The 12,465-nt window shown below is 43.9% G+C and overlaps 1 protein-coding gene across 1 annotated transcript in view; it reads right to left on the reverse strand.

Annotated features, from left to right (window-relative positions):
- The window catches only part of Ralgapa2 (Ral GTPase activating protein catalytic subunit alpha 2), a 282,989-nt gene that overhangs the window by 83,873 nt on the left and 186,651 nt on the right, over positions 1 to 12,465 (reverse strand). The window contains exons 33-35 of the mRNA XM_051144780.1: positions 10,106 to 10,877; positions 8,396 to 8,467; positions 1,847 to 1,970 (exon numbers count right to left, since the gene is read on the reverse strand). Of these exons, the coding sequence (XP_051000737.1) occupies positions 1,847 to 1,970; positions 8,396 to 8,467; positions 10,106 to 10,877 (968 nt within the window). The remainder of the gene's footprint in view (positions 1 to 1,846; positions 1,971 to 8,395; positions 8,468 to 10,105; positions 10,878 to 12,465) is intronic.

Below are 12,465 nucleotides of genomic sequence, written 5' to 3' on the forward strand. Positions count from 1 at the left end.
AGTACAAATTTAACTGTTATAATAAAAGTCGCATGAATGTGATATCTCTTTCAAATATAGTCTACTGTGTTTTTCCCTCTTCACTTATTAAAAATAATTCACGGGGGGCTGGAGAGATGGCGCAGAGGTTAAGAGCACTGCCTGCTCTTCCAGAGGTCCTGAGTTCAATTCCCAGCAACCACATGGTGGCTCACAACCATCTATAATGTGATCAAATGTGCACTGTATACATAAATAAATCTTTAAAAAAAAAATAATAATAATTCACGGAGTCTCTGGCATATCCACATTGCTAGCACCACCTACCCTTAAACTCTGGGGCTATTATGTATAAACACACAACACACCCACATCTCCCCACAAACACACAGTTTCCTCACTAATGGATCTGTGGGACTTTCTGCTTCTCAAACTGGAAAGTACATTTAAAAGAGTGTTTCTGTAGGATGTGGGGTCAAGGAAAACAGATGTTACACAACTTAGCAGCCATTATTAACCTGCCTGCGTTCACACCACTGCCATTAGTCTACAGGTGTTTCCTTCTTAGAGACTCGATCTCAGTTTTAACTTGCCACAAACTATTATCTCCTTCAATAAAACACCCATCCTAACAAACACAAAGTGGGAAACTACTTCTGTACTGAATATAACCAGCACTCAACCTGAATTACTACTCCAATCACACCTCTGTTTTCTTTTTCTGTGGCCCTAGGGATGGAACACGGGACCTTGGACATGCCAGGCAAGTGCTCTACCACTGAGCTACACTCCCAGCCCTTTCTAGTTATCTCCTTAAACTTTGCTGAGAAGGCATCATTTAGATAGATAGATAGATAGATAGATAGATAGATAGAGAGAGAGAGAAGCTAAATAACAAACGTATCTAACCTTACTAAAAAGAACAGTGGTTCCCTGCAAGTTCCACTAGCTCTTGGATTTTCTGGAAAGAACATGGCCGCTGTCTTCACCTTGATGTACTCTCTCGTAATGCCATCTGCACAGAGGCCCCTGATAAATAAGACTAGACTCTTGGCAGAAAAGTTGTACCTTTTGTTTTGTTTTGAAGACAGGGTTTCTCTGTGTATCCTTGGCTGTCCTGGACTCTCTCTGTAGACCAGGCTGGCCTTGAACTCACAGTGATCCACCTGCCTCTGCCTCCTGAGGGTGTGCGCCACCACTGCTCGGATTGAAAAGTTGTTCTTTTGCAGTCAAAGCTTCCTTAACACAGATAACTCAGACAATTGAGCAACCGAAAGTAAGAGAAAGAAAAAAAAGTATCTTATCCACTTTGATTTCCATTTGGCCTTGAGCGCACTGCTTTCCAGGTTCTAGGGAAACACTCTCCTCCAGATTCACGTTCGGAGGAGGCAGTATTATATGTCTCTGCGTATTTATCCATTAGTTTATCTTTCAGTAAAGAAAACCACATCCTTATCAGCCGTTCTGGAGTTGAGCATTAGGGAGCTGCAATGACAGCCAACTACATTCAAGGTCTAGCTTTGCCGCTTTGTTTAGACCCTCTACTTCTTGTCTATCAAGTCGCTGCTTTTTTCCCTCCAACCCCGCGGGGGCCACACTTGTCCTCTTCTGCCACAAACTGCTGCCCATGGCTGGCTTAGCCCATATGACTATACAGTTCTGGTGCAAAGCAAATGAAAAGATATTAAGGAGAAACAGACATCCACAGACAGAATAGTAAGAAGAGGCAGAGTTCAAGGTCAGTGCAATCTTCAAGACCTCTATGTATGCTATATTTGCATTTGAAAATATAACAAAGCAGATACACAACTCATGTCTTCTTTAAATACTGATAGTCAGCAACCACATAATAAATGAGGCTAGTTACCTCCCATCCAAGACCAGCAACGAAGTCTTCATAGGCCTGGCTTCCTCTGTCATTGGCGAGAATGGAACACTTGTCTTCTTGCCCTTCAGCAATGTAAAACACTGCGATCTTATGTGTCTCGCGGCTATAAATGTTTAAATTTAAAGGCGTTAGAATACACACACACAGACACAGACACAGACACACACAGAGTTTAATTTTACTGTTATTACAATTGTTTTATTCCTTATGCACTCGCTAAGGGTGCATCGCTAGTCTAAGGTGGTCAACGCATGACCTTATTTGCATTCTGCAAGCCCTGCAATGAAATCAGTATTACTGCTGCGCCATCTGCCTTGCAGGGGTGACTGAAAGGAGGCGGAAGGTTAAAGAAACGGGAGACCACGTCTCAGACACTGGAGACACTGACAGCAGCTATCCTCCTCTGGGTTCTTCCCCTGCTTGGTGATGAACACTGTCTCCTAAAGCACTTCAAGTCGACATGCATTTGACTATCTATCAATTGGAGCTATGAGACATGTTAAGACTTTGTGAAAAATGGAAGCACTTAGGTATTTCTTTGTGAAAGGATGTGTTCTGACTATTCAGGGACACTGTTTATGCTGGACAGCTGTTCTGGACATATAACAGTTCTGGACAGTCTTTTGGACATATAAATTCCTTATCTGCTTGCTGTGTGATATGTGGAGGTTTCCTGTTAAACCATGCAAGCGTCATTCATACCCTGAAGAAAGGAGCCTTGTCTTTTCATCTTTTTTTTTAAACATCCAGTATGGTATTTGGCTCAGCTAAGTCTCCATTAAACTGACCAGATATATGACAGCATATTTGAATATGTAATGGCCAATTTCTACACATGATACAGTGGAGTAAAGTACTAAAATATCAAGCCGTTTAGTGAGAGTCTGAAGATGAAAGCTGCTGCTGTTGAGACGAAGCTTAGTCAAGAACCGCTCGTCACTCACAGCACTGTCGTCTGTGAGCGCTGTCCTGCTGTACCCTCAATGCCAAGAGATTAGATCCCCACTTCTGGGGCAGCCCCACCCTTCCTGCATTTGCACTGCACCATGAAAAACTGCATAGGAAAAAGCATTAAGTGCTTCAGCAACACGGAAATGTTTCTACTGTCTAATTGTTTAATATCTCAACACTGTAATATGATTAGACATCCAAATTGGTAGATCTGGACTCCATATTTTAACAAATTCTCAAATATTTCCTTCTTCATGGTTATTTTTCTACTTATTAAGCAAGGCTAACTGAAGCTAAGCTAAAAATTTACATAAATCACTGGAGAAAGAGCATTTGCTCCTATTCGTTAGCTATGTATCCACCACCCTCCCCCCACTCATACCCACCACCCTCCCCCGACTCATACCCACCACCCTCCCCCCACTCATACCCACCACCCTCCCCCCACTCATACCCACCACCCTCCCCCCACTCATACCCACCACCCTCCCCCGACTCATACCCACCACCCTCCCCCCACTCATACCCACCACCCTCCCCCACTCATACCCACCACCCTCCCCCCACTCATATCCACCACCCTCCCTCCACTCATACCCACCACCCTCCCCCCACTCATACCCACCACCCTCCCCCCACTCATACCCACCACCCTCCCTCCACTCATACCCACCACCCTCCCCCCACTCATATCCACCACCCTCCCCCCACTCATATCCACCACCCTCCCTCCACTCATACCCACCACCCTCCCCCCACTCATATCCACCACCCTCCCTCCACTCATACCCACCACCCTCCCCCGACTCATACCCACCACCCTCCCCCCTCATATCCACCACCCTCCCCCCTCATACCCACCACCCTCCCCCACTCATATCCACCACCCTCCCCCACTCATATCCACCACCCTCCCCCCACTCATATCCACCACCCTCCCTCCACTCATACCCACCACCCTCCCTCCACTCATACCCACCACCCTCCCCCCACTCATACCCACCACCCTCCCCTGATTCATATCCCCCACCCTCCCCCCTACTTATCATTCTCATGGAATAAATGTATGTGAAGAAGAATCAGAAAACACAGAAAAAAGAATAAAAAGAACAGTTCTCTCAATCTGTACACATAAACAAACAACATGGCTACCCCATGTTTGGAAACGGAAAGAGATGCTGTAAAGAGAATGCCTTTATTGTAGTGATGGGCTCTACAGGCATGTACAACCCTGTAGTGAAGACGACCTTAGGGAATCTAGAAACAACCATACCATTTACTGCCTTGAAAGACACAGGGAAAAAAAGAAGGGTCCCCTACAATATGATTGGCTTATCACAAGAACTATAATAATTTCGCAGTTGGGATGATGGTAGCAGACACACCCAAAAGGTTGTTTCAACAAAAGAACAAAAACATAGTTTCTTAATTTCTCTCTGCAACTCTCTCTACGTCTTAAAAGTCCTTAGCATTCAATTTTTCTCTGTTCTATAGATGTGACACACCAAATAATAATAACCACCTTAGTTTTCTCTGAAGTACATCGGTGTTTTATCCTTAAAGCCCAGGACTTTGCCACCCTGGGACCTTGAGTTAACTCAGTGTAGGAGGCACAGAAAGCTAAGCTCACATGGGGGAGGACTAACTGATGTGGGTGTGAGGAAAGGTGACCTTTAGCTGTAAACACTCATCAAATTCCATATCCTCTAAAATATTAGCACTGCAGAGAGCTTGCTAAGATGCAGGCACTATGCATGGCCCTATTAGTGCCAGGCTTTTGAAATGGTAATTACAACACCAACAGCACTTCATATCTACAAGCTGCACAGCCAGTGCATGAAGAGCGAGTAATTCAGCAACACACATACATAAATTCAACAATGGCACCATCCTCATTAGAACGCATTTTTTCTTTCTTCTTAGAAAAAGATCAGAATAGTGCTGTCTTCTTGTGCTGTCAGACTTTTAAAACTAAATAAAGAAAAACATGACTTTACTACTTCCTTTACCACACAGTGGTAAGAAAGCCCACAGTGATTTGTATGTACAGCCATCACACACAGTATAAAGACCTTAGCTGCAAGACTACTTTTTCTCAAAACACCTGAAGAAGGCACTATGCCCCCACAACAGTGACGTAAATCGATATCGGGAATAACAGGAAATTCCCTGAAAGTTGAGGGACAACTTGCATTGTATCTGACCAACCTAGGGCATGGGCCAGACTCCCTTCAGGTGAAGAACCCCAGACTTAGTTTGGGTTTTTAAAAGGCAATCTTGAAAAATACCTTTTCCCATTAAATAAGTTGATGTGCATTTAGAAGCCAAGATGACAGACATAAGTCCAGGACTTGGGTTTTAAGTGAAGGTTAATCAAAGGGCAGAAGATTGCCAATCAGCTACCCAAAGCCATATTTTACTGCAACAGCACCCCAGGGAGCTAATTCAATTGCACCTCATGCAACTAAAGTGCATTAACATTCAACAAATGGGCTACAATTACAAGATACCAGTGCATTCACTTAACACTGGAGAAGCAGGGAATAATTCAGCATGCGCCGGAAAGGCTGGGATTGGGGCCCAAATGCGTTTAACATCGAAGGACAGAGGGAGGGAAGCAAGCGCCCTGAAGGAATTTCTGAGGGCTCAGTCTCTGTCCTGAAGAGAGAAAGGAGAGGCAGACTGAACAGGGAAATGGCAGTATCAGACTCTAAAACCCTTTTTGAACATTTTTGAAATTCAAAGTATGCTTTACTTGAATCAAGAAATAAAAACATTGAAAATACCAACAGAGATGCAGTATCTGCCCCGAGGATGAGTTCTTTCTTCAATTACAACTACAAATGAATCACTGAAACCTGTGTATTTTCTTTTCTTTTCATTTTATTTCTTAATTCTAAAATTCTCATACCAGGGCCTCACGTCACCCTGCTGCAGATAGAGCCAGGCTCACAGCAGCCACCCTAGCACACGCCCAACACTCAGAAAACACACAGACAGCACATGCTTCGACATGTGTGTGGCTCTGAGCAAGCGGTGAATGGTGAGAAAGAAACATAGGAAGGTAGAAAAGAAAAAAAAAATACATAAAGCCCCGCCCGAAATGGTTCATATCACTTCATTCCTTAATTCCACATGCTTCTGAAAGAGTCAAAGGACATATGGCTGTGAGTAAGCTGGCTATGATTTCATCTGCCGAGTCCTTAGTGAGAGAGCAGGATAGAGTCCACGGCAGGCAGACAGATAGGGAGAGGAGCGAGGAAATACAGGGGATCAAATCCCACTGCGGCCAACTTCTTCCCTGGCCTCCTGACTTGAGACAAAAGCTGGCAGCCGCCTCCCGCCAGCCAGCAGGTCCACTGCTCATGGACTGGCCCAACAAGTCCCAGGCTGCATCAGGACACGCCACATCACAGCTGTGGACCAATCTGCCATCTGTCTTCAAACTGACTAACCCTAAAGTAGGGGAGGGAAACTCCTCAGAGGTAAAACTCTAGCCCTGGAGGAGAGGCTGGGTTTTAGGCTTCCCGAGTTCCCCCTCTGCTCTGAGGAGGGTCTTTTTCTGCATGGCTGCTCCGTGCAGGTTTCTCACCCCCAATAAACGCCTTTCAACTGCTGATGGCAGTGCCTGAGGTTCCCCTGCTGCCACCTGCCGCACTTGCGATTTTCCTGCCATTTAATTTTGTAACTGGCAGAAAAAACAAACTCAAACAAGACCCCTAGATTGAGCAGGGCTTGGTAGTGCACGCTGTGATCCCAGTGCTCAGGGACACAGTTGCAGGCGGATCGCTGTGAGTTCAAGCTAGCCTGGTCTACAATGCAAGTCCAAGACAGCCAAGGGTACACAGGGAAACCCTGTCCTGAGGGGGGAAAAAGACCCCTAGATTGAATCATTTGTGTTGTGACAAAAAAGGTATTTTTTTATTAAGTCCAGGTAAAGGTGTGAGGTGTGAGGTGTGAGGTGTGTGTGTGTGTGTGTGTAGTTCACTAGTTGTTGCCATCATACCTAGGGGTCACAAATTTAAACCACTAACAAAATATCACAGTTATAAACCTGATATGCAAATAAGTGGCAGGAGCCCCACCAAGAATTTACTTAAGAATAAACAATAAAACCACAAGAAAGCCGCCTGAACATAAATGATAGTGAAAATACTTGCTTAGAAAACAGCATGGCACTGACATAGAAAATTCTTAGGCCAATGGATGAGAATCCCAAAAAAACCCATTCAGTTGCAAACACTTATTTTTTGACAATTATGCCAAACATACACAAGGGAGAAAACCAGGCTGTGTAATGTATGTAAGAATGAAATTAGATCCCTATGTAAAAATCAATTCAAATGCACTAAAGACCTTTTAAAGCTGGGCATGGCAGCACACACCTTTAACACCAGCACTCAGAGGTAGAGGCAGGTGGACCTCTGAGTTTGAGGCCAGTCTGGTCTACAGTGCAAGTTCCAAGACAGCCAAGGCTACACATAGAGAAACTCTCTCTCTCAAAAATAAATAAATAAATAAATAAATAAATAAATAAATAAATAAATAAATGCAAACAAACAAACAACCTATATTTTAGACTGAAGCTGCCAGAGTAAAATAAAGAAGATACTTCAAAGCAAAAGAATAGACAGGGATTTTCTAATAGCAGAGAAAATAATTTGAAGAACTAGAAAATGGTATTATTAAAATTAAAAAGCTTCTGCACAGCAGGGGAGAAAAATCACATCCTGAAGAGAAAACTACAGAATAAGAAAGACAAAAAACTAATGTCAGACAGGGTCTGGTATGTAGGATATAAAAATAACCACAAAGTTAAACCCCTAAACTGTAAACCATCAAATCAACAAATAGTTTATTGAACAGAATAGTTCTTAAGAGGAAAAACAAGTGGCCTATAAATAACTTAAAAAGTGTCCAACATCTTTAGCCACCACAGAAATACAATTACAACCACCTTAAGATTTTGTCTCATCTCAGTCAGAACAGCGATCACCAAATAAGTGTGGGACTTGGGGGTTATTCACTGCTAGTGGGAATACACAGTGCAGCCAGCGTAGAAATCACCCCTAAGTGGTCAGCCCTCAACACACGTAACGAAACAATACTAAACAGATTCAGAAAGTTATATACGTGCATGTACACACACACACACACACACAGACACACACACCTTTAAGAGTTTAAGAGGACTTTTAAAAAAGCCATGAAGGGAGGTGGTATTATTGTTATTGTTATTGTTGTTGTTATTATTAAAAAGAAAGCCTATGATCCCAGCTACTTGAGGGTTGAGGCAGAAGAATTACAGGCTTGAGGCCTACATGTCTGGACTACAGAGTATGTTGAAGGCCAGCCTGAGCAGCTTGAGAGTCCCTGTGTCTCAACAAAGCAAAGCAAAGCAAAGCAAAGCAAAACAAAACAAAACACCAAGGTTCAGTCAAGGTCAATGTCAGCCGATCCTGGGCTACAGAAATACTCTGGGTGTCTCTGTAGGTGCCTTCTTTCCTGGAACTGTATTTGATACCATGCACTCACAAAGTTAGACAGGAAAAGATATTTCAGTATACTTTCACATACCACTGACGTGAGTCCAGATTCTTTAGCTCTCTCAATAATTTTGAATTCTTCTTCAACAAGTGAAAGTTCTTCCTACAAAGACAAAAAGTATTCAAGAAGAAATTCATGTGGCCACAGACCTACTTTGCTACTTTCTAATACAAAAGCAAACTTAGCCGCTGTGGCATGACCCCATGGGTTATGTATGTGAATGCTCGGTCATCAGGGAGTGGCACTATCAGGAGGCGTGTCCTTGTGGGGGTACATGTGACCTGGTTGGAGGAAGGTCACTCGGGGTAGGCTTTGGGGTTTCAGAAGCTCAAGCCAGGCCCAATGCCTGTCTCCTCCTGCTGCCTGAGGATCCAGATGTGGAACTCTGAGCTCCCTCTCCAGCCCATGTCTGCTGTGTGCAGTAATGGTTCCTGCCATGACTATAACACAGCTAAATGCCTTCCTTTACAAGAGTGGCCATGTCACGGTGTGTTCACACTATAGTAACCCTGAGATAGCATCACCTATCCATCTGCAATCTCATTCGCTGAGAAGAACCGTGATGGGTATTTTGGAGGTTTGAATGAGATGTCTCTTGCATTCTTGGGCATTTGAAGATCGCCTACTTGGTGGTGCTATTTGGGTAACTTTAGGAGACACGTCCTGGTTAGGGAACGTAAGTCACTGTGGGTAGGCATTAAGGTTTCAAGTCATGTGCCACTCAGTGCTCTCTCTGCTTCCTGTTATCAGTTGGAAATGCAACTTCTCAGCTGTTGTCCAGCTGCCATGTGTGTCACGTACTGTCACCTGCTGTTCCTGCCGTTATGGACCCTAAGCATCTGGAACCACGTGTCCAAAATAAACTCTTTCTCCTGTAAGTTGCCTTGTTCATAGTGTTTTATCATAGCAAAAGCAAGAAACTCAGAAGTCTTCAATATAAGCCCACTTTCCTTGAGCATACAGAGACATAGAGATCCCACTATACCCTGCTGCCATGCAGTGACGCTGGGAAGCCCCTGGCATGCCCCTCACGTGCAAGTGCTCATGTCAGTTTCAGTATGAGCTCTCTGGCTCTCTTCTCCACCTGGCCTTTAGCATTTGGTTTTTTTGTCTTGCTTTTTGAGACAGGGTTTCTCTGTGTAGACTTGGCTGGCATTGAATTCAGAGATCCTCCTGCCTTTGCCTCCCGAGTGCTGGGCTTAAAGGTGTGCACCACCACACTCGGCTCCCACCCAGGCCCAGTTCTCAACCCCACTCTCTTCTCTGAGGTTTCCTCCACTACCCTGACTGCGCACTGGATCAAACTGCTCCTCTCGGCCTCCTGTGTCACCTGTGTCACTGTGTCGTTTGTCTGGGGGGCACCAAGGTCACGCCCCTCACCAATCCTGTGGCCAGACAGTGGTTTACTCATCTTTGCAGCCCATTTGCATCTTACATGAAAACAGCAATAGTAACCGCTAGGGAGGCAAGGAGGGAAACACCTGCTACATACGCTTTCAAAGGTCCGACGGGTGTTTGGAATTCAAGCTGTGTCCTAGTATAGTGCTTTTTGTTTTATTTCTATCTTTAATCCAGTAGCCAGAAATGAGGTGTAAATTCTGAAATCCAGAGAAACCTCTATTTCTTATTCTTTAACCTCAAATTGATTAAAAAAAGAAAAGAAGGAGGAGGAGGAGGAGGAGGAGGAGAAGAAGAAGAACCACCTTCACATAACATAATAAACATTCAGAGCTCAGTTACCTTCTGTCCCAGGAATTCATTCCCAAGTCATCGAGCAACAGCCTGCAGAAATAAAAAGGTCCCCGGGGCTCCACTGGTGAGGGCTGTCCTTGGCTGGTGACCTTCACTGCAGAAGTTGAGCTACACCTCCGGACATACTCATCTTCCTGTGTGCTCTGGCGCAGGATGACCTCAATGATTTCCTTCTCTTGGTCACAGTCCATTCCGCACGGGGGTGGGGAAGGCTCATTTAGATTTAGTTGTGATGGTAAAAGGCATTCAGGACTTGCGCGGCCAATGTTCTCAAGTAACTTGTCAAGTGCGTCGTCTCCCTCCTCACTGTGAGACAAGTCTTTCTGAGGGCCACATGTGTGATGGTGCCAGGCAGGAATCTGAAGTGAGGGGCTCCTGCCCTGGGGTGCCAAGCGGCCTTCGAGAGGTCCGTATAAAACCTTGCCATCCCAAGAGTACTTCCCTGAGATATCCCTCACGATGACTCTCACATCTGAGAGCGATCCTCCCGAGGTCCCTCCAGCTGGGCCTTCTGCTGGTGTCTGAAGATAGGAGATGAGCGTGCTGTCATTAAACACAAAGAGCTGCAGGTTTGGGCTCCTGAACACCTCCGAGGATAGCTCCACTCCCTCCACGTGAGCGTTGTCATGGTTCTCACTGACCAGGCTGTGCAGCACAGCAGGGCCCCCACTGAGCGGGTAGTGGCCCAGGTGGTTCACCAGGTGGGCCATAACCATCCGTGCAGTGAGAGGAATCAATTCCACACTTCGTCTCTTTTTCTCTGTGAACAGCAGGAAGGAAATGTGAGGAGAGAGTCAGAACACCATGAAATTTTGGTCAATAGTTTGGATGTTTGATTTTTATTTTTGTTTTGTTTTGGGAGACAAGGTGTCACTATGTAGCACTGGCTGGCCTGGAACTCACTATGGAGACCAGGTTGGCCTGGAACTCACAGAGACACACCTGTCTCTGCCTCTGTTAGGATTAGGGTGTTAGGTGTACCATAAACACCTAGCTTAATACTTGATTTTTAATTGTGAGATTGGGGTTTTTTTTCATCTTTTTTTCTTTGACACTAATTCTATTTGAATACAAGAAGAGAGTTCAAACAGACTGCTAAAGAACCCACCTTACATGAAGATGCCATTCTCAAAGACTTGTAGAATTCTATAGATACAGGAGTGAGCCAAGAAAAGCATTCCCATGTTAGACTGATAAGTTCAGAGGTTTAGAAGACGAGAATTAAAAACCTGGTTAGAAGGGTAGCTGGGACCAGCAAGTAGGCCTGAAAAGAACATTAGTAAACATTGGCCCTTTAAACCTTTAAAAGACTAGAAACAATATGTTTAATAACCACTGTGACAATTTATTTGCTATTAGGGCACTTAAAGTATTTAGGAGAATTTGTCATATTAATAAAACATGGGGCACTTAGAAGAACTTAACTAAACTTGTACTTAATGATTTAGTATCCAAGAGTGACTAGCTTATAAAATTTTAATTTAAATGTAAAGAAAGACCTGAACAACAGCATGAGGTACCAGGGGTTTAGAAAATGAGATAAATGGAAAGGCAGATAAGCTAAACCTATAACTAGAAATTGAACTTTCTTAAGGTTTAGAGTGGCTGGGGAAACTTCAATCCTCAAAATTTATAAAAGCCTGGCACACCAACTTAATAACAAGTGAAAATGAAACTTTAAAAATTGTATGGAAAAATGCTGATATTTAAGTCAAGGTTTATAATTTGAGCTTAGAGCTTTAAGAAATAATTGGGTTTTGAACTCATAATGTGAAAAATCAAGTATTAATTAGCACATAAAGCACTATAAACATATGACTTTATGCTAAATACTTTTAGCTTTAGACATTAACCAACTGGCTTACTTATAACATATTGTTTTGTGCTGTCCCACCAAAAGGCTCATTTTTTTTAAAAAAAGAAACAAGAGTCCAGTTACATCTCTTCTAAACTTAAACTTTTTTCCACAACCTAAGAGAAACATGTAAGATTTCTGTATAACTAAGAAAGGTAACATTCCAGCTAAGAAATGCTACTGCCCAGAGACACACATGGAAGTAGCTGGGAGCTCCAGTTCTTCATGTGAACCACGCCATCGTCATGGCAGCAGGACAGGCACAGAGCTAACGATAAAGTGACAAAGGGCACGGCAGGTTGGAAAAGCAACTTTCCTCTTCTTTTGCTCACAGAGGGTGTACTTTTGGTTCGAATTTTGTGAATGTTGGAATTCTATGAAGGAAAATGGCCTGGAGTCCTATTAATCAAGGTGTAAACCATGCCATGATGACACTTCTAGTAAAAGCGAAGTCAGGAGAAGAAGCCTTGTGAAACATGGACCTCCCCTCCTA

The sequence above is a fragment of the Acomys russatus genome, chromosome 4 (genome assembly GCF_903995435.1).
Source record: "Acomys russatus chromosome 4, mAcoRus1.1, whole genome shotgun sequence".
NCBI classification, from domain to species: Eukaryota; Metazoa; Chordata; class Mammalia; order Rodentia; family Muridae; genus Acomys; species Acomys russatus.